Source organism: Pan paniscus, chromosome 14 (genome assembly GCF_029289425.2).
Source record: "Pan paniscus chromosome 14, NHGRI_mPanPan1-v2.0_pri, whole genome shotgun sequence".
Lineage (NCBI taxonomy): Eukaryota > Metazoa > Chordata > Mammalia > Primates > Hominidae > Pan > Pan paniscus.
In genome coordinates, this window is record NC_073263.2 from 71,515,677 (window position 1) to 71,539,073 (window position 23,397).

General features: G+C 32.0%; 1 protein-coding gene across 1 annotated transcript in view; it reads right to left on the reverse strand.

Annotated features, from left to right (window-relative positions):
- KLHL1 (kelch like family member 1) overlaps nt 1-23,397 on the reverse strand; it is a 428,752-nt gene that overhangs the window by 258,611 nt on the left and 146,744 nt on the right. The window contains exon 3 of the mRNA XM_003827457.5: nt 15,259-15,395. Within this exon, the coding sequence (XP_003827505.1) occupies nt 15,259-15,395 (137 nt within the window). The remainder of the gene's footprint in view (nt 1-15,258; nt 15,396-23,397) is intronic.

The window sequence follows — 23,397 nt, forward strand, 5'->3', positions numbered from 1 at the left end:
CTATGATTAACTTCAAAATTCTTGAAAATCCCAAAAAATCTGGTATGTAAGGAGTCAGATCACTGATGCTTATGTACTAGGTGGGGATAAGGAAGAACAACAAGATAGATTGCAAAAGGACATGAGAAAACATTTGACAATTATAGATATATTCATTACTTTGTGGTGAGTATATACATAAGCCAAAATTATCAAATTATACACTTTGTATATGTGCAGTTTATTATATCTTGATTATTCATCAATAAAGCTTTAAAAAATACTCAACTGTATTTTCAAAATACATTTAATAAATGATTTGAGTTGACAAGTAGATAGAAACATTTTCTGAGTGCTTAAATGCAAAGAAAAATCAAACAAATATATGATATTATAATTTACATTGAGGATTGTGATTTTTTTTCTTCTTTGTTCTCCTTTGTTTTCTTTTTGAGACAAGGTCTTATTCTGTCATCCGGGCTGAAGGGCAGTGGCATGATCCTAGCTCACTGCATGCTTGAACTCCTGGGCTCAAGTTATCCTCTTGCCTCAGCCTCCCACGTAGGTGAGATTACAGGGATGCACCACTAGGTTCAGCTATTTATTTTTATTTTTGTAGCAATTAGGTGTTGCTATGTTGTCCAGGCTAGTCTGGAACTCCTGGCCCCAAGCCATCCTCTTGCTCTGGCCTCCCAAATTGTTGTGATTTACAGGCATGAGCTACCATGCCTGGCCAATAATTTTTCTGAATGTTTGCAATATATAAAACATGATTACAGTCATGACAAGTCACATATGCTATTATTAGGTTGGTACAAAAGTAATTGTGGGTTTTGTCATTACTTTCAACGGGAAAATTGCAATTACTTTTGTACCAAACTATCATATGAAAAACATATTTTTAATATCTTAAAAACTTGAGCCTGCCATACAAAATTGTGTGTGTGTGTGTGATCTTCCTACTCCGTCACTGTGGCTAATTCTTGTGTGTTTCCATCACCCCTTGTGAACATTCTGAACCCTGTTGATATCTCTATTATACTCTCTTCCTTTAAGCTCTTTCAGTGTTTCATTTGTTTTCTGCTGGGACTCTGACTGATAAAGTGAATATTGGATGTGGACAGTGAGGAATAAAATCCCAGAGGATTCCACATAGTTTGGCTTGGGTGTTCAGGCAAATGGTGTATAATTGACCATTTATATTGGAAAAGTATATTACTATATTTCTTTATATGTGTGTGTATTTTTACTTCCCAGATCAACACTTGAAAAAAGATTCAGAGGCAGTATGTCAATGTAATAACTTACAGGGTTTTTACAACATTTTCTTGAAACATATTTATTCAGTCTAAATTCAAACCCTTGATAATAATACACTTCATAATAATTTAGACAGATTTTTTTTCAGATCATCTCTCAATTATTTCCCCAAAAAAGAAAAAAAAAGAATTTTCACAAGATATATGTAGAATAATATTTTTATTTATTGCTAGCTTTGGAGGTTAAGTATTATAACCATTGTTTTTTTCAAAGAGTTTTAATATTTTATTTTCTAAAACTTGGACTATATCCAATGAAATAATCCATTTGTTAAAGCCAGAAGGCACAAATGGAATATTAGCCAGTGTCAAGCTTCAATGCACACAAATTAAGCTACCTCATGCATGCTGTATTTCTTTACATCTATAACCTAGCCATTGCTCGGCCAGACCTAGATGTAAAAAGGCAAAAAGCAGCCAAGTATTTGACTTAAAAGTTAACTTTTGAAAAAGCATGAAAACTGCTAATGGAAAGAAAAGTAATTCTACATTTTCATTCACAGTTGATTTCAAGGCATAACGTTCTCAAATAAGCTTACTAAAAGGGAAAACCTGCATGTTTTTAGTTAGATGCCGTAGAAAACTGGCTTAAAAATACACGATAGCCATATTAAACTTGATATACGTAAGAAGTCAATGTTTCTAACAGAAGACAACTTTTAGAGATTGTTTTCCAAAAAAAAAAATGAAATGTTTATAATCTCTCTTAGCAAGTCCAGAGGAACTTTGTCTCCAGAGTTAATTAATGAGACGGTCAACACATCATAAGGAAACAGGCATCTCAAGTGACTTCCTCAATTTCTCTCACAGTTGCCATAGTTTCAGGTTTCAGATTCAGACAGGAAAGCATGTAGCAGAAGAGGAACTATTTCTTTATGTATATATCTCTTACATCAGTGAAGAAACTTTTACCAAAGAATCCCCAGAAATTTTTCTCCATGCTGCCTTGGCAAAAATTGTGTCACATAATCATGCCCAACTCAATCATTATGAAAGGGGTGAAATACAAATAATTGGTTTTGATCCTATAAACTGCTTATAAAATTGGAGTCATCCTCCTCTGATTCAACTAGGGGCTAAACGGGGAATACTTTTAAAATAGGGTTCCAATAACGTGTGCTACATTTATCTACAATCACATCTTAAGTAAATGCTAAAGGCCACTAAATCTTCCAAATATGTATGAGTAGACTTAAACTCTGTTTTTCTATAAGATATTTGAATTTATACTGCATTGACATAAAAATATGTAAAATAGAATGGGAAGGAAAAAGTGAAGTTTATAGAAGAATATGTATCAATGTGGTTCTACTTCTTATTAGACACATCGTCCCCTATTAACAAATGCACAGAGTATCCATATTTCATCTACAAAGTCTGTTATATTGAAAATGTGTATTTCCAAAGGTATTGTTTTAGGAATGTGCATTCTACCAGAAAAGTGCAAAAACTGCCTATAAAATTCACAAAGTAAATCGAATTTTATCTATCATCATTCTGTTAAATTGAAGAAGAAACAATATCAATGTCACTCTAGAAATTCAAACCTCAAAAGTGACATTTTTAGTAACTCATAGGTATTTTAAAAATATAGTTTTATATGAAAATACTTCTAGATTTACAGAAAATTGCAAAGCTAGTACAGCGATTTTCCATATGACATATAACTGTTTCCCCCATTATTAACATCTTACATTCGTATGATATATGCTATATTAATGAACAAATATTGTTACATTATTATTAACTAAAATGTGTACTTCCTTTACATTCCTTAGATTTTTTTTTTCTTTTCTTACCTAATGTCCTTTTTCTGTTCCAGGATCCCATTCAGAATAGTACATCTCATTTACTCATTCTGTCTCTTTAGGCAACTCCAGGCTGCGGAAGTTTTCAGACTTTCCTTTTTTTAATGACTTTGACAGTTTTGAGGAGTACTAATTTAATATTTCATAAAATGTTCTTTGATTGATATTTTGCTGATTATTAGACTGGGGTTATGAATGAAGTTTCTGTCTCATCACATGCTATTTAAGAAACATTATCAACATGACTTATCACTGGTGATAGTCATCTTGATCACGTGCGGAGGTAGTGTATGTCAGGTTTCTCCACTGTAATGTTATTCTTTAGTACCTTTACATACTGTACTCTCTGGAAGAAAGTCCCTATGCACAGCCTACACTTACGGAGGGGGGAGTTGTACTCTATCTTCATGACGGTGGAATAACTGGCATAAATACTTTTGAATTCTTCTATGTGGGAAATTTGTCTATTCTCCATCATTTATTGGTGTATTCAATTATTTATATCAGTCATTTCACAGGATTTTTTGAATAAATGTTTCAAAAAAGGAAGGAGAGTTAAAGGGATTTTAGTTTAGGCAATTTACACATATTTTTAACAGTTAATGAAATTTAAATTTTACTGCAATTTAGAATTTTGCTGTCAAAATTATTCCTTATTGCCAATTTGTACCACTTTATTGGCACTCTGGCCTCCTCTCTCTCTTGTCAGAGAGAAAATCCTAGTTGTCTTCTAAAAATTACAGCAAACTGATTTTAGAAAACAGAATACAAATTCTACCCATGAAATTCTATAATCCTAGAGCTAATTAATCTGTAAACCATGTCATACATGCCTTCCAGCCACAAGAAAGACATGGTTATGTTTTTTCAGTACTAATTACATCTCAGAGTTCAAGAGAAACTGTTAGAAAAGTCAGAAAAGGCTATGCAAAGAGCAGTTCAAAAGTAGCTGCGACAATACAAGTCATTATTCGTTCTATTTCTGTCCACCTTATACCTATAAAAGTCCACTGCATGATAGGTAAGAATTAAACATGCCAGTAGCTCAAATTTACTTAAATTGCTTTAAAGCTACTCTAATTACATATCTATCATTTGAAGAGAACAAGGTATTGTTTTCAGAGTAAAAGCGACATTCCCTTGACTCACATCGATGCACAGGTGTTAAGCTCCCTCAACTTTAACAATAGAGAACATGTCTTATCTTCAAATTTATTATAGTTTATGACTCTGTCCCTAATCAACTCCATAGATTTTTTCCACTGTCACTAATTTCCATGGAGTTTAACCTAAAATAGCATGTCATGCAACACTCGAGGGAATTTTGATTGTAAGAACAGTGAAAAAAAATGATTAACTCATGGTCGTAGAAGTTATTTAAATCTTTACTTAAGTAACATAATTTGTCTATCTAAGCACCAGACTTATCACAGATATGTTCTTTTGGTCATTATTTTAATTTAGGATACCTTTATGTAGAACATATACTCTTGAATTCGGCAGAGATAATTCAATTCCCTTTAAAATAATTGTACCTTGAACCCAGTTGAGTTTGATTTTCAGATTTAAATATTCTGTTGCTTAATGCATGAAATTATTCGAGACTTGTGCTCCTGGACAAAATAATTTGAACTTGAATCAGCCCACAGAAGCAAGAGATCTATAATTCGTTGTTATATCCACTTTTGGCTAAATACTGAAGATGTCTAAAGCAGCTTGTATAATGTTATATGTATATTTAAAATATTTTGAATACTCAAATGAAATATTTGTCTCAGATTTTAATATAACAACACCCGTGTTTATGGTGAGGAAAATGTTTGCCTTTAGTTTATAATATAACTGATTATGCTTACCTCTTTGTCTTGTTGACTGAGAAGAAAAACTAATTGGTATGTCATTTCTATGAATACAAACAGAGTTTTAAGACATTACTTATTGTGAAAATTACACCATAATTGTTTTGATTTGAATTTGAATGCCTTTCCAAGTGTTTTTTATTTGACTTACAAAGCCTTATACACCATGGATATTTAGAAATAAAACTAAGATAAAAGCCATAACTTGGCTTATGTAAGTGGCTTATTTTTTTTCTTCCTTTATATTCTACATCATCAGGAAACTAGAAGGGAGATAGAAAGGGGTAAGTATAAAAGAAGGCAACTTCTACTGGCCAGATTTTCACAAGTTAGTAGGAACATGTTTCTGTAGAACCAGGTTGTACTGAAGTTATCTGCAGAGCTCTTCCGTCTTGAGATGCTTAAATATTTTATTCAGTGACTTTGGTGGATTTGATGTGGAAAGAAAAAAGTTGGCAGTTTTAATAGTTTATCTCACATTCTGCCCAGATTGGGAGTTCTACCATCCTACCCTCTGTGAGGCCACCATACCCACTTCCTCTTTATTCTTGAGGTTCTGTGTTGACAAAGATTTTGTATTTTTGTTTAACAGGTAATTTTTTATGATGCTCTATCTTGGTTTCCAAAATATGCTTCATATGTTACCTCCTTACCTTGCTGCTACCATTATGGGTCATTTTTAAAGATCACCACTTTTATTTTCTGACTGCGAACATTCATGCCTTTCTTGAAATCTTCACATCTCATAATCCATATTTAAAATCAATATTTCTTAGCCCCAGTGAACTGTAAGTGCAATAGTTACAGAGTGCTGCCGAGGGAGCATACAGATACAGAATTTCTGATAAGTATGCAATTCTTTCTGAAAACACTATCCGAGCACATTGAGTTATGTCATAGATTATGTGACTGTTATTTCCCCTCTTGGATAGTGCACTTTGAAGCCGTCTTAAGATGTGGAAAACTTAAGTTAAATAAATGTAAGCAAGGGGGTTTGATTACAAGGTTCTAAATATGTTTTGTTTAACTGAATCTGGCAAATAAAATAGTAATTTGTAAAAATGATTCAAAAATGTCCTATTACATCGTTTTTGAATTAGTCAAATTTGTCAGTTAATCAAAAATGCTCATTAATCAGAAAGCAGAGTGCATAGCCCAGGAAAACACATGAAAATAATCAATGGCATATGTTTCCAAGTAGTATTTACATTTTTCAGGCATGGATCTATCAGGAATAAACTTATATTTTAGACAAATGAAAAATAGTTTTTACATTTTTTCTTGTAAGACTGAATCCCATTACCAGTCTTTAGAATTTCTTTATTAACTTTTATTCTGCATTATCCTCTCCTCTCACCACACCTAAACATTTCTTTAGAGAAGAAAATATGGGGTAGGACAGGTTCATCAGACTCATGTAAGTGCCATTTGGCTAGGACATTTTCTCTGGTTGAGTATTGTGACAGGAGTGAAATAATAGCCATAATATGCAGAGACGAAAACTCAAGTTCACAATCCAAAGGAATCAGTGATCAAGGTATTCCTTCAGAACATCTTCAGCATGCAGTTCACTTCCAGCTAAAATGTGTTTTCCTGGTTGGATTGCACTTAGCATCCTTCAACTGAGGGAGACAAAGTGTTTAAAATTAAAGTGCTTCGTGTTCCCATTATAAGTGTCCTTTCCCAAGCATAATGGGAAAGTGGACTCTTCATTAAAAATGGCTAAGTGGTAATTTACAGAAGTCTTAATAAGGGTGAAATGACAGGGTTGTTTTGCTTGTTTTTATTTGCTTGTTTTCCCCCCATACTATCAGCAAATCATATCATCTCTACCAAATTTTAAATGGAAGATATTAACAAATAGTCAAAACTGAAGTAAAATAATGTTTTCAAAGATGGGTATTATTTAAAAACATTTAGGAAATTGGTGCTTTAGTTGATTCACTTGTAAGATAAAGTTGAATACTGTGAGGCATAGCTAAGATTTGCATGGAAAGTTCTTGAAAATGTTAATAATTGAATGTTGTAATATTTTTATGATTATTCTTCAGATTAATATAATAAAATAAAATTAGACTTGAAATTATGAAATTATGAATGCGCAAGTCTGAGGATAACATTTTAAATAGTGCTAAGAAGCATCAATGACAATTCTCCATTTGGGTATCATTTATATAACTTCCTCAGGCTACTCATGATTTGATGTACAACAATATTAATTGTAAGAAAAAAATATATGATGCCAGTTGTTACTACGTCAATGGAAGGTCATGCTTTTCACTCAATGTGACAATGACATAAATAATTATGAGCAGCGCTGCCTCTCATATTAAGCAGACAGAATGTTGAATAACTCTAGATCTAGTAGAAAAGATGTCAAAATGTCCATGGAAAAATTAGGCCATGATTTTACATCTTATAATAATTTTGTTGACATGTAGGCTAAGATGCCATTTCTGTATCTGACAATATGATATTGACTACCTACCTATCTCAGAATGTTGCTGTAAGGACCAATTAAGATAAAATATGATAAAATCATGAATATAATATACAATAAAAATCCATCTCAAATACACAAGGTAGCAAAATTATAAGCTAGTTGTTTAAAAAATGCACCATTATACATGTATACCAAATCATACATCTGAATTAAAAAACATATAATGCTGAAACATATAATAAATTGGACTCGAAATTAATAAATGATTGATAAGCAAAGTGAATATCCTCTCCCAGTTCTCAGATGTTATTTTTATTCTTATGAAGGATTGTGAAAAAGATTTGAAAAAACCTATAAAATCACACATTATGAATAATCATCATAATTGAGTGTTTGCTGCATGCTAAACTTTATGCTAAACTAGCTTAATTTTATAAGTTTGCTCCTTAAAATAACCCTCTCACTTAAAGACTATTATTTTCCCTTTTTACATTTAAGGAATCTTAAGACTTCATAAAGTTAAGTAATTTGACCAAGATCCATAACTGTAAAATGGAGAAGCCCAAGAGATATTTCAAGTACTTAATGAGAAGCAAGAAATAGGTGCATGCCAATTAGAATAAATATCCAAGGATCAGAATGAACACTGGGCTGCCCACATCACACTGAGTGGTAGTTGCGTATCAATTCAAGTGAAGGCCAAAATAAGTCCTGGATATCTAGTGTTAAGTTCTACACACTACACTTACAAATACAAAGGAATAAAGTGTATAAGTATTTTGAAAGTACAGGTGGAAAAAGCCTAAGAAAATATAGTGAACCTTATGATTAAAGTAGGAAAATACATAGCAGGTACCCTGAACACTTGGAAAAATGGTGATTGAATTCAATTCAATGATTCAATTCTTAGCTTCTCACAAAGTAAAGGAAAATGAAAACAATTATAAGACTGAGAGCAACAATAAAATAAAATCCAAACAGATTGTTTAAGGAAGTAAAGTTGATTATGGGACCCAAGAGATTTTTCTTACTTCAAAACCCAGAAAATAACTGTGACTTACACTGTGGTAGATACATAACCCTTACTCCTAAATATTAAAAGTCACCTAGCTATTTCTTTTGCAGTCTCTCTATTAAGCCCCATGGCACAAAGCCAAAACACTGTTCAATAACAACAACAAAAAGCTGCATAACAGTCACAAAATTGAAATAGTTTTTATTGTCTATTTTGGCACAATACTTTTCCCAAATTAGTTTCATACGATAGTACTAAATGTTTTACACACACACACACACACACACACACACACATTTTAAACATATATATGCACAAATGAAACAAGGTTTCTTGCTAAAATGATGGAAAGGTCAGGATTTGATGGTGATATAAAAATTATATTATTGATTTCATTTTTATTACTTTTATTTTGTTACTGAATATACAGGTTGTTTAAACACCCTCTGAAAAGTGCTTAAATCAACACTTTTAAATAATGGGCAATAATAATATATAAAACCAGTCTTTGAAGGCTCAGTTTCTTAAATCGAGAATAGAATTTTCCATCTAGTAAAAGCCTTAAGTTTAAAACTAATAATGTACTAACGTGCTTGCATAATTCATGCCAGTTGAATTAAACCAGTAATAAAAATGAAACAATAATTTACTTCTAATTACAATAAAAATTCTGAAGGGAGTTTAAATGGTAAACTCCAGGCTAATATACACTTTTTAATATTAAAGCAGGACATTAAACATCTCAGCCCCTATGTGTGTATATTTATTTCATTCAAATGTTTGGCAGTAAGCAGAAGCTATCTTAACATTTCTTAGCAGGTACAAAGACTTTAATTAACTTCAGTGGCACACAACCTTTTTCTACAAGGAAGTTAACACTTCAATATGATTAAAGGTCTGCCATTTGGCAGTTTAATTTCCTAACCCTCTTCTTAATATCACTACTAGATTGACAGCTTCCTTTATTTAAACCTTGTCCTTATCAGTTCTCTACAGGACCTGACACTTTGTTAGTAACTCTGCAATTCCATCTCCCATATTTGTTAGAACTCTATTTTCTTACACATCAATGAACACAGTATATTTTCAAGTATGTCAGGATAGCAGAGACTATGTAAGAGATAAACTAGGAGGAAATTTCTATCAGTCTAAGAGCAACTTTAAAATATAATGAACCTCAGTGCATCCTTTCCATATATTATAGTTTTTCTTTTCCTTTCAAAATGTGAGCATCCATTTTTGGCTGGGATTGAAATCCTAATGTGTGTGCAAGTGGATTCAAAATCAATATTTGCTGTTATCAAAAATTGTTTTGCTTCATTCTTAAATGAGAAAATACTAGCATATATATATATTTATATATATTTGATATATTTATATATATTTGATATATTTTTTATATATATCTGATATATATTTTTATATATTTCTGATATATATTTATATATATTTGATATATATTTATATATGATACATATTTTTATATATTTGATATATATTTATATATATTTGATATATATATTTATATATTTATTTGATATATATTTATATATTTGATATATATATTTATATATATTTGATATATATATTTGATATATATATTTGATATATATATTTGATATATATATTTGATATATATTTATATATATTTATATATATTTGATATATATTTATATATTTATTTGATATATATTTATATATATATTTGATATATATAAAACAAAAAATGTTTAAACCAAAATAAGATAACAAAAAGTTGTATTTAGTGCTAAATTTGAAGACCCTTAAAGGTAAGGAACATGTATAATTCAGCATATTGTTTTTCAGACCCCATCATAAGGCATAGTACATAGTAGACATACATATAGTAAAACTTGAGAGTTGCTCAATGCATTCACAGGACAAAGACCATTAGGCATTAATATGCTTAAATTGTGAGGCACCATTGACACCTAAAGGGAACCAGCATTAGATGGGGAGAAACTATGACCCAAACCTGCACTGAACCACTATATAGCAATATGATAGTCAGTTTAAGCTACTCAAACTATTTTGAGAGCAAGACAGCGATGAGTCACTTCAAGGAACTCCTATCATAACTGATACCCTATAAAAGTACACAAATCTGGTAAAGACAATACCAGTCAATTTAAGTTCTGATGTTCCTATTCCAGTAACAGAGTCAACAGCTTACTATTGATCATTTCAAGGTTACTTTTACCTCATTGATTGGGCAGCATTAAGAAATTTAGAGGCTTTGAATATGTATCTGTGTCCTCATATTAATTTAAAACAGACCAACACATTTGTGATCTATCTCAAGAAGATTTTACAAATGCTTATTTGAAATATGAAATATGTAATTTTCAAAAAATATTTTGGTGTTTCTGCTTTGCACATGCTTAGCATAGAAAACGTTCGTCTGTAAAATGTATAATGTTCAGGATGGAATATCTGAAGTTCCAGACATTGCTACTTCTCTAGGTGATTTGAACATAGAGTGATAAGATATTGTATGACCTAATTATCTTTTCATCTCTGACCTCATGCTTCTGAGGATGACTCATACAATAACTCCTGAATAACTTTAACTTCACCCTACTAAATCAAAGGCTTATTGAAGATTAAATGATAATATCTCAGTTTTCATTTCTATTCAACCTAATAGAAAAATGGAATTACAGAACAGGAGCTGCATTAGGTACAGGAAAATGCTCACAAAGCTGTTTTTAAGTTAATTTGACACATCTAAACTGAGAATGCCAACAAGTGGATAGTGATACATAGATTTTACTACTTTTAAAAACAAAAGTAAAGAGCTTTTGCATTATGCACTGCTCCATATAATCCTGTGCGTTGCCAAATTTGTTTAAAGGTTTATGACATTTTAATCTGTATTCTATCAGTTTTTTATACATATGGTTCCTGACTTATCAGGGTTTGACTTTCAATTTTGGTCATTATGATGGCATGAAAGTGATATGCATTCACTATATTTCTTGATTTACAAAGAGGATAGCACATCCAGATAAATCCATTGTAAGCTAAGGAGCATCGATATACATAGTTTACATTGTGTCTTTTTCTAATACACACTGTGACCCTCTTCATGCCATAAGTGCTCAAATATTGTTAGCAGAATTATGATTTGATTTTGAAAAACTGATATACAATTTTATAAGTACTGATATACAATCTGAATTCCAACTAAGTATTTTATTTACAACTTAATATACCAATTATAAAACAGCACTACTTTGTAACACACACTGTTGCTAAAATGGGCCTTTGCTCTTTACAAATGGCTAAGATCACAAGCAGATTTTCTAGTAGAAAACGGTGAAGAAAACACAATTGAAAGTCTTAAAAGAAAAAAAAATTGAAATTGCTTATACTGCTAATTAAGAATTTAGAAAAATGAGATGAACTTCATATTAAGTTATAATTATTTCTCTAACACCAGTGTAAATTTTCTTTCCATTTCTGTGCTGTTACAATGTGGGAAAAACTGACCTTATGTTGTCATTTATTTTAAGTAAAGAAACTAACTTCATACCTTAAAAGTAGTCATCATTTTTTCACAACCTCATCATTATCCTAATTAGTTGCAGGAATTATTATTTTTTTAAATTCTTTTGTCACAAAGACCTTACTGGGTTTTTACTCTGTTGTACATATTGCTAAGTATTAACCTTTTCATATTTTTTTCTTTTAAGAAACTTCTTTTGAACTGTTATCATCATTGCTGTCTCTTAATGATACCAAGGCCATTCTTACCAGTTACCAAATAATAATAATAATAATAATGTAAGTCCACATGTTTGCTTTAGTTCTTACTGAATTTCTCTGAAAAACTTGATCTCATTGCTTCTCATCTAATTTTTTGGACTACAGGTAACAAATGTTGGATGAGTTCAATGGGGAGAGTGTTTCCCATATCTTAATATGTACAATTTTTTACTATATAAAATTCTATAAAAGTTATTTTTTCAATCAAAGATCATAAACTATAATCATTGAGGCTTATCTCAAACATTCATTCTAAGCCTGCTTTATCCATGTACTTTGTCCTTAATTTCTAACTTAATAAGATAAATTACCTACATCTGGTTCCTTCAGATCTTACACATTTTTCAGAGTTCATAAAATGTTATATGTTTAAATCATTTGAAAGCACTCTGACCTATCTCTATTAAACACATTGCTTCTACAGCTAATAATTAACTATCAATCATTGACATAGTTGATCCTCCTTAGTTTCACCAAAGCCTCTCAAACCTTAAAATTAAAAAAAAATACATATTCTCAAATGGCTGGACTTTTACACCTATTGCCACTCATTCTTTTTTTTTCCTGTTTTCTGGAATATATTTATTTTTAGCTTTCTTTAAAGAAAAGTCTTAGATATCTGTTAGCTGGTGAGTTAGGTAGATAGTGCAGTTACCTCCTATGCTTCCCTTTCTGTAAAACTGATAACTTGTTCTTTTCTATTTTTATAATTTATTACATTGTATATGACAAAAAGCAAGATACTTGCCTTATGCCATGCTTGCAATTTTTCCAATAATACCTGATAAATATTTTCCTCATCTAACACATTTCTGTAAACTCACAACTAAAAATTTAAGGTATTGGAGCACAGGCCAAAGTGGCAGTGGCAGCTGAGAGGCATTTTTGTATCCTGTCCGCCCTCTACAAGCAGAGCCAAATCTGGGTCATTATTTCAGCAGGGAGCTTTGAAACACCTTCCAACTTTGTACAGCAGGATGCTGAGTATCTTTTGACCTAGTTTTGCACATAGGAAATGCAAGACTGCCAGATCATGGAGCCTGGAAGTGTTAGGTTGTTAGATCTATGTCTTTTAGTTGCTGGAAGGATTCCTAAAATGTTAGCTTCATGATTCTTCCGTTTCCAGGAAACAATAATGTAATTATGCTGGCTACCTCTTGGCTCAGAGGTAAATATTCCTCCGTATGACTGTTTCAGGTTGTATGCAAATTGAAATTGACCAAGATGGTCTTAAAATTTGCCTCAGTTTCCCTAAACTTTGGATAGAATTCTTCCTGACTCTATGCTGACCCCTCTTTTTTCAGACTACTCATTAAAAAAAAAAAAACATGGAATTGTAATTTTTTCTCTAATCCTTTGAGATGTTAAGTCTTTTTAAAAACCTCTTGCTAGTTTGCTAGTTTTACAACCCGTAACTTTTTTTTTTTCCCAAAGGCCTGAACATTGTATCTTTGAAATGTAAACATCAAGGGAAATAGCTCCCCTATGCCCCAGTTTCTGGAGGAGAGTAGAAGACTAACTTGGGTGAACAAATTGCTTCAAGTTGTAAAACTATCCTCTCGCAAAGATGAGAAAGTTTACTTTTTCTTTAGTAAAACCAATTAACAAACACAGATGGGCCTGTGCTCTCCCTCTGACCTTGGCACTTAAAAATTCTCCCTTCCTTCGTTTCAGTAAACTTCAGACTGAGTTTGGGTCTCTCTCCTAATACAATATCCTTGAATAAAGTCTTCTTTACCTGTATAATTTTGTCTAGAACGATTTTCTCTTTATCAAAATATTACTTTAAAACTATTAAGACCAAAAAATGTCTAAGTATTTTCCTCACATTGCTGCTTTGAGATTAAGCAGTCAGAGCATGTGTACTTTTTTTTTTTTTTTCAGGAAGCTTTTTTTACTGAGTGTTATCTTAGTGTTAGCAAATCCTTCTCCAATATAAGTGAAATCCTAAAAGAGGACAGAGTCCTCCTAGTTCCCAGGTGTTTGGACTCCAGTGGCTGATCTTCACAATGTCACCTCTTGTTTTTCTGTTAGCAGAAATGCTGTAAAAATAAAACTCCTTAAACTACGTTCCTGCTGCTTTGATAACTAGGCCAGAACCTGCCTTTCTTCGTCTCACACCAGTATGAAGAAATTAGGTAAAATGAACCACATTCCATTTATAAGAAATAATACATAAAACAAACCGTCAATATATACTGTCTGCCTTGGTTTCTTTCACAAGATTTTATGTCCTCCTCTTCTTGCTAAATGTAAATAGTTATTAAAAAGTGTAAACCCTGATAATGCTCTGTGTGTTGTATGCCTTCTAACTCTCTTAACATTTGGCATTATATCATATTTATGTCCTCATCTACATCTTCTGTTCATTTGGTCTGTGAGCTTCATGAGGGCAATACACAGATTCATTAGTTTATTCTCTACAAATACAATTAATACTTGTATACTGAGTAACATTCAACAAATGTTTGCTACAATGGCAAAATTATTTGAATGCACTAATAACACGATACAAAGATTAATAGAAAATGTCAACATAGTAGATCAGAAAAAAAACTTCAAAAATGTCATTTGCACAACTCTAAGTACCTTTATTGTCCATTTCAAATGATTTGTCAAGTCCGCATTAACTATTCTGTGAAAATTTTTACGTTAAAGTAACACATTCCAGGGAAAAAGTTATTTGAACCCATCATTTCCAAAAGAAAAGACAATTAGAATCTCTTTTCTTTCCTAAGCAAACATGGACATAAACAAATTATTATTCAATAATTTGTATCCACCCTGTTTCTCTCCCAGGTTCTACTATTTACTTATTTATTTAAGCCAGTTTAAATCATTTGTGGAAGAACGAAATGTATATGTATACATATAGACATTTGTAATTTCATTGACAATAAAAAGTCTGATTTTTGATCTACTAGTTTTCAACTGAAAAGATACAGAATACAGAATTTTTTTAAAAAAAGCTTTAAATCCTATACTTAAAGGAAATGAGCTAAAATTTATAAGACATCAGAATGATGTTATAATTATTTTGCCATACCTGTATATGCAAATTGGACAAGGTCCCAGAGAGCATTGGGGTCTATGCCTTCCATTTTGATCTCCTCTTGCTTGGCTTCACAAACATCACTTGTAAACATGGCCGCAAAATAGTCGGAGACTGAACTCAGAACAAGCCTGAAAGAGTCACAGGTTCTAATTTAGGTCGTGAATGTAAGGCAGAAAATCACTGTGTCAACCAGAATGCAACACAGAGCACAAAATCAATCTATTGATCAATCAATTAATGCATTTTATTTATTGCCTCATGAGTTGTACTTTACAAAACTGATTCAAAAACTCTTCCCCTAACTTTTCGTAATAGAGCATTCTCATACATTTTCTTCTATCACTTGAACGATATTTTGTCTTTCACATTTACGGCTTCAGGCCTCTTAAATAATATATTATGGCTTTCTTTATGTAATGACCCACCTTTCACCATGCTAACTTTCCCCACTGAACTATCGTGAATTTGAACGCATAACGTATATTGATCTGTTGGTGAGATTTCTATTATGTTTTGTTTATTTGCCTGTTCTTGTGCCAATAAAATAGTATTTTTAAAATAGAAATATGTCTTTATAACCAATAAGGCAAATCCCTTTCTTTAATATTTTAAATTTAACTATTAGTAACATTTTATTCTTTCATAAGTAGAGTTTTAGGCTTTCAAGTCTTAAGTAACTTTTTAAGTTTTAAAAATAATTCCTAAAGCATTTTGATTTAAAAATGCATTAATTTTTTATTTTATTTGGGGAGATTTGACATAATTTTCATATAAATTCATTCCATCTAAAAGTATAAAATATCTATCCCTATATTCAGGATACTTTGTTTCCTTTTCAATTTTAAAGTTTTCCTGAAAATTGCTATATAGATTCTTGGTTGATTCTTATATTGTTACAATTTTGTTGGCTTTGTGTATACTATCTACTTTTTATTCTATTTTTGTTGGTTTGTTTTTCTGTTAGAATTTATTAATTGAGAAATTCATAGATTCATCCTTTATCTGGTACATCTGGTGAATTATGTTTGCTAGTTCTTTTGATTCTGCTATTTCTTTTTACATTTAGGTAGATGACTACATCATCTGCAAGTTATATTCTTTTGACTTATTCCTGTTCATTCTGTATAACTCCTCTTCTTTCTCTTTCCTTACAGCTGTGCTAAACAGTTCCTCTGTCACAGAGGCATTTTGTGTTTTTTTCTATATTAAGAGGAATGCATCTAAAGTTTCTCCCTTCAGTATGATGCCTGCTGAATATACTTGGAATATAAGCTTTACTAAGTCAGATAAACCTCTTTAATTTCTAATTTTGCAAACAACTTTTATAATATTTGTGTATTAAAATTTATAATGTTGTTAATGATATTTTAGAATAAAAAATTATGATATTTTCAAGTATAATTATGAGATGAATAAATCTCTAATTTTATTTTCTTGTATTTTCCTGATCTGATTTTTAATCAAGGCTATAGTAGCCTCATAATATGAGCTGGGAGCTACAACTCTTTAATTTTGTGTAACAACTTTTAGAATAAAGCAATTACTTTTTTCTTTAAGATCTTTCAGAAATTATGTGAAAAACCATTTACATTTGGCTATTTTGAAGAAGACTTTCCTAATATCATTTCCATTATTTACTAAGTCACAAGGCTTATTCAAGTTATTTCTTCATATATTCACTTTTGCATCTTAAATTTTCCAAAGTTTTTTTCACTTTACTTAAAGCCTAACACTTATTTATTTGTTTATAATTTCGACTTTTTATTAGAGACAGTATCTCATTCTGTTGTCTAGGATGTTGTGCAGTGGCATGATCATAGCACATTGCAGCCTTGAACCCCAGGGCTCAAAGTGATCTGCTTGCCTCAGCCTCCTGTGTAGCTGGGACAACATGCACAAGCCACCTCACCCAGCATGGGTCCTAAAATGTCTAATTTACGTTTTTCACAAAATTACATTTGGGTTTAATTGTACCAATATATATTTGTTTTTAATTTACGCTATTTGTTCTTTGGATTAATCTTTGTACAGTAATTATTTCATATCATTCATTATATTGACTACATGTTTTTCACATGTGTGTATGCACACATATGTGTGTTTAAAGTGGTTGCTCTACGGCAGCAACCAGAATTTTGTTTTCCATAAAGAGCCAAATAGTAAATATTTTACATGTTGAAAATTCTGCACATAGTCTTTGTTGCATATTCTCCTTAAAAACAAACTCAATCAATTGAAAATTCTAAAATGAATTTTAGCTTATGGTCTACACAAAAACAAGCTGCACAGCAGATTTGGCCCCTGCACGGATATTTGCTAAATTTGTCTAGAGATCACATTAACCAATAACACTCTACCTTCGAGGATATTGTAAGAAATTTGCAACATAAAACACCCCTTCTGCTCAGTCAAAAATCTAAAAGAAGAACATAAAATATATTTAAATTTACTGCCTTTTTCACAATTTTTGATGCTCTCCATTCATTTTTGAAGTCGGCTTTAAGCTGGTATCAATATTGGAAGAAATATCTTTAGTTATTTCTTGTACTGTAAGTCTGATGGCAAAAAATAAAAAAAATACACTGCTTTCACTTATCTGAAGACTTATTTAGTTGCATGTCTAGTATCTTTTAAAAGTTATTTACACATGACATAGAATTCTAGGGTGTTTTTTTTTTTTTAACTTGAAATATACAATTTCATTATCAATTAGGCACCACTGTTGGAATTTTTTTGTTTGTCAGTTTGTTTCAAAAATAGGCTCTTGCTTTGTCACCCAGGCTGGAGTCCAATGCCACAATCATAGCTCACTGGCACCTCAAACTCCTGGGCCCAAGCAATTCTTCTGCCTCCACCTCTCAAGCAGCTAGGACCACAAGTATATGCTACCATGCCTAGCTAGTTTTTGAATTTTTTGTAGAAAGCATCTTGCTATATTGCCCAGGCTAGTCTGGAGCTCCTGGCCTTGAGTAATCCTCCTGCCTTAGCCTACAAAAGTATTGGGGTTATGGGCATGAGACACTGCACCCAGACCACCTTGTTTGTTATAGAAAGCTAGCTTTCATTCTTACAATTGTTTTTCTGATGTAATATGTCCTTTATTTTTGTTTTTAACTTTTTTCTCTTGATCTTAGGGTTTTAGTTATTTAGCTGTAAGTGGGACTTAATATTTACTCAGCATATGTTTTTCTGAGCTTCCTGGAGCAGTGCATGGATCTTTTTAAATCAAATTTTGAAAATTATCTGCAAACAATTACTCATATTTTCACCAAATTAACTCTCTGATACATTCTAGGACTCAAATTGCATATATGGTTCAACAACTGAGAATGCTACATAGACTGTTCAATCTTAATTCATTTTACACTCAATTTTTGTTTTCCTCTCTGCTTTACTTTAGGTAATTTCTAATCACTTGAATTTTCTCAAATGTCTTTATATTCCCGATTGCTTTATTCATTGTTATCTATCTTCTCCTATAAATATTTTGAATTATTTATGATAGTTACTTTTCTCCCTTTTCTAATACTTTAAACAACCGGGTCATCCCTTGGTCAATTTCCATTGACTGATTTTTGTTTGAACCATCAATAACATTCTCCTGCATTTTCCATCTACAGTAAAATTTGATTACATAACAGATACTATACTTCTCCAACAACAAAAAAAAATACAGGCTAAGAAGGGAGCTGGCCTTTAGTTCTTAGGCATTGTTATTTGTTCTCTGTTTTGTTTTGGTTTGGTTGTTATTGGTATATTTATAGCTTTTTGATGGCTTTAAAAATAAAATACAATTATTTGGTTTATCTGATGGAAAATGGAATTACAAATACAAGCATGCCTTATTTTATTGCATTTCACTTTACTGTGCTTTGCAGATACTGCAGTTTTTTAAAAATAATTGAAGGCTTATAGCAACTCATTATCTAGCAATTCCATCAGAACCATTTTTCCAACAGCATGGGCTCACTTCATGTATCTCGGTCACATTTTGGTAATTCTGGCAATATTTCAAATATTTTATTGTTATTATGTCTGTTACAGTAATTTGTGAGCAGTGATCTTTGGTGTTACAATTGTTCTTGTTTGGCGGTGTCATAAACTATACCTATATTAGACAATAAACTCAGTAAGTATAGTTCTGACTGCTTCACTAACTGGCCACCCCCTCATTTCTCCCCTTCTCCATGGGTCTCCCTATTCCCTGAGACACAATTTTAAAACTAGGCCTACTAATAACCCTGCAATGCCCTCTAAGTGTCCAAATGAATGGAAGTGTTGCATGTCTCTCACTTTAAATCAAAAGCTAGAAATGATTAAGTTTAGTGAGGGAGACATGTAGAAAGTGGAATGAGAACAAAAGCTAGGCCTCTTTTGCCAAACGCTTAGGCAAGTTGTGAATGCAAAGGAAAAATTCTTGAAGTAAATGAAAAGTGCTACCCTAGTGAACACTCAAATAATAAGAAAGCACAACAGACTTATTTCTGAAATGGAGAAAGTGAGTGGTCTGGGCAGAAGGTGAAACCTGCCACAACATTTCCTTGAGCCAAAGCCTAATCCAGAGCAAGGCCCTAACTCTCTTCAATTTCATGAAGGCTGAGAGAGGTGATGAAACTGCAGAAGAAAAGTGCAAAGTTGGCAGAAGTTAGTTTATGAAGTTTAAGAAAGAAGTCTTCTCCATAACATAAAAGTGCAAAGTGAAGCAGCAAGTGGGTTGGTGCAAAAGTTATTATGGTTTTTGCCATTACTTTTAATGTCAAAAACATCAATTAATTTTGTCCCAACCTAACAGAAGCTGCAGCTTCTATGATCATTGATGAAAGTGGCTACACTAAACAATAAATTTTCAATGTTGACCATATATATAAAGAAGATGTCATCTAGGATTTTCATAGTTAGAGAGAAGTCAATGACTGGCTTCTAAGCTTCAAAGGACAGGCTAACTCTCTTTTTAGGGACTAATGCACCAGTGAGTTTAAATTGAAGCCAATTCTCATTACCATTCTGAAAATCCTAGGGCTCTTAAGAATTACACTAATTCTACTCAGCCAGTGCTTTAGAAATGGAACAATAAAGCCTGGATGACAGCACATCGTTTGCAGAATGGCTTACTGAGTATTTTATGTCCACAGTTGAGACTTACTACTCATTGACAATGTTCCTGGTTGCTCAAGAGCTCTGATAGAGATGTACAAGGAGATTAATGTTGTCTTTAGGCCTGCTAACACATCCATTGTACAGCTCATTAAGAAATAATTTTGACTTTCAAGTCATATTATTTTTAAAAAGTATATTTCATTTCTTTTCTTTTTTCCTTTTTATTTGTACAGATTTTTGCATACATGTGCAATTTTTTTACATGTATAGATTGTGTAATTGTCAATACAGGGTTTTTAGGGTATCCATCATCTAAATAATGTACATTGTACCCATTAATCATTTTTTCACCTTCCTTCTCCTTCCCACCTCCTCACTCTTCTGGATCTCCGTTATCTATCATTCAACTCTCTATGTCCATGTAATCACAGTTTTTAGCAACTACTTATGAGTGAAGACATATGACATTTGTCTTTCTGTGCCTCGCTTGTTTCACTTAAGAAAATGACCTCTAAGTCCATCCATGTGACCATGAATGACATGATTTCATTTTTTTAATGGCTGAATAGTATTCCATGTGTATCTATATCATATTTTATTTATCCACTCATCAATTGATGAACAATTAGGTTGATTCCATATATTTGATATTGTGAATAGTGGTGCTATAAATATACAAGCACAGGTTTTTTGATATATTGATTTTGTTTCCTTTGGATAGACACTCAGTAGCTGGATTGCTGGACTGAATGGTGGTTTTATTTTTAGTTCTTTGAAAAATAAGTCTCCAGATGCTGTAAATAGTGATTCCTTTGAGGCATCTGGCAAAGTAAATTTAAAACTTTCTGGAAAATTTCACTCTCCTACATACCATTAAGTACATTCGTAAGTCATGGGAGGAAGTAAAAATAACAACTAGTTTGGAAAAAGAGAAGATTCCAACCCTCATATATGACTTTGAAGGGTTTAAGACATCAGTGGAGGAAGTAACCTTACTAGAAGTAACCTCTAACCAAAGAACTAGAATTAGAAGTGGAGTCTGAAGATGTAACTGAATTGCCGCAATGTCATGATCAAATTTGAATGGATGAAGAGTTGCTTCTAATAGATGAGCAAAGAAAATGATTCTTGAGATGGTGTCTACTCCTGGTGAAAATTCTGTGAAGATCACTGAAATGACAAGAAAGGATTTAGAATATTACACAAACTGGCAGGGCGTTGTGGCTCACGCCTGTAATCTAAACTTTTTGGGAGGTGGCTGGTAGATCACTTGAGGCCAGGAGTTCAAGATCAGCCTGGCCAAGATGGCAAAACCCGGTCTCTACTAAAAATACAAAAATTAGATGGGCGTGGTGGCGCGTGCCTGTAATCCCAGCTACTCAGGTGGCTGAGGCATGAGAATTGCTTGAACCCGGGAAGCGGAGATTGCAGTGAGCCAAGATTGCACCACTGTGCCCCAGCCTGCAGCCACAAAGCAAGATGCTGAATCAAAAAGAAAAAAAAAAAAAGAAATAAAAAAGAATATTACACAAACTTAATTGACAGAGCAGCAGTAGGGTTGAAGAGAAAATTGATTCCAATTTTGAAAGAAGTTATACCGTGGGTAGAATGCTATCAAACAGCATCCCATGCTATATGTATATAAAAAATTGTGAAAGGAGAATCAATTGTTGCAACGTATTTCACTATCATCCTATTTTAAGAATTGCCACAGATACGCCAGCCTTCTGCAACCACCACCCTGATCAATCAGAAGCCATCAACAGCGAGTTAAGACCCATCAGTAGCAAAAAGATTAACACTCCCAGAAGGCTCAGATGATTGTTAGCATTTTTTAGCAATAAAGCATTTTTTAAATAACTATGTACACATACATACATGATGATGTAGTGCTACTGCACACTTATTAGACCTATGGTATCATGTAAATAGAACTGATATATTTGCTAAGAAACAAATATAAACAAATATATAAAAAATATACATATATAATATATATTTTGGTGACTTGCTTAATTGCGATATTCACTTCATTATGGTAGTCTAGAATCCAACCTGCAATATCTTCAGGGTGTGCCTGTACAGAAAGGGAGAAGACTTAAAAAAAATCAAACCTATGAAATTGAAGGTATTATGGGTTGAAATTAAAAAAAAAGAAATTGAAGGTATTAATATAAATTATTTGTTTTAAACATAAAATATATGAATTCTTATTTGTGTTTGTGCATATGTATGTATGTGTGCATGTCTGTCAAAGACTCCTTAGAAAAAGGACAGACTGCAGAATGGAGCAGGGTAAGCATAAAATCAGCCTGGAATACCTTTTGTTGCAGAGAGTAAAGAAATGCTCATCATTTTTTATGGCTGCGTAGTATTCCATGGTGTATATGCACCACATTTTCTTAATCGAGTCTATCATTGTTGGACATTTGGAACCTGCACGTTTTGCACATGTACCCTAAAACTTAAAGTATAATAATAAAAAAAAGAAGTGCTCAAAACAATTCAGGATATGTCAAAAGAATTATAGTGATGCTTACATCTACGAGCAAAACAACAGTAAAATTTGAATGCACGTTTTTCCTAAGAATACTATAAGAGAAAAGAAAGGAAGTTAGATCAATACAGGAAATTATTATCTAAAACTTTTTAGGAGATTTTTTTCATTTATTTATTTTGAAGTTTTATCTGCTATATATTTTATCTTACATATAAGATAAGTGGAAGGACATGGTATAATTTAACTTAAACACAAAATACATTCTTTTAACTGGAAAACATAACTATGTAATTCATGCATTTAAGAAATGCCTTATAAGATTCATGGTTTTAAATATTTTATTAATATTAATGCTGAGGATGGTAACATGTTAGACATATTTAAAGTTCTCACTTTCCTATGCATTTATTTTGGGCAGTTAGTAACTAAAATATCAACTCTATAATCTCAGAATTTGACAAAATGATTAATATACAGTTATCCTTAAATATTTATTACATACCAATTAGATAAATTAGTGTCAGATGGGGAGT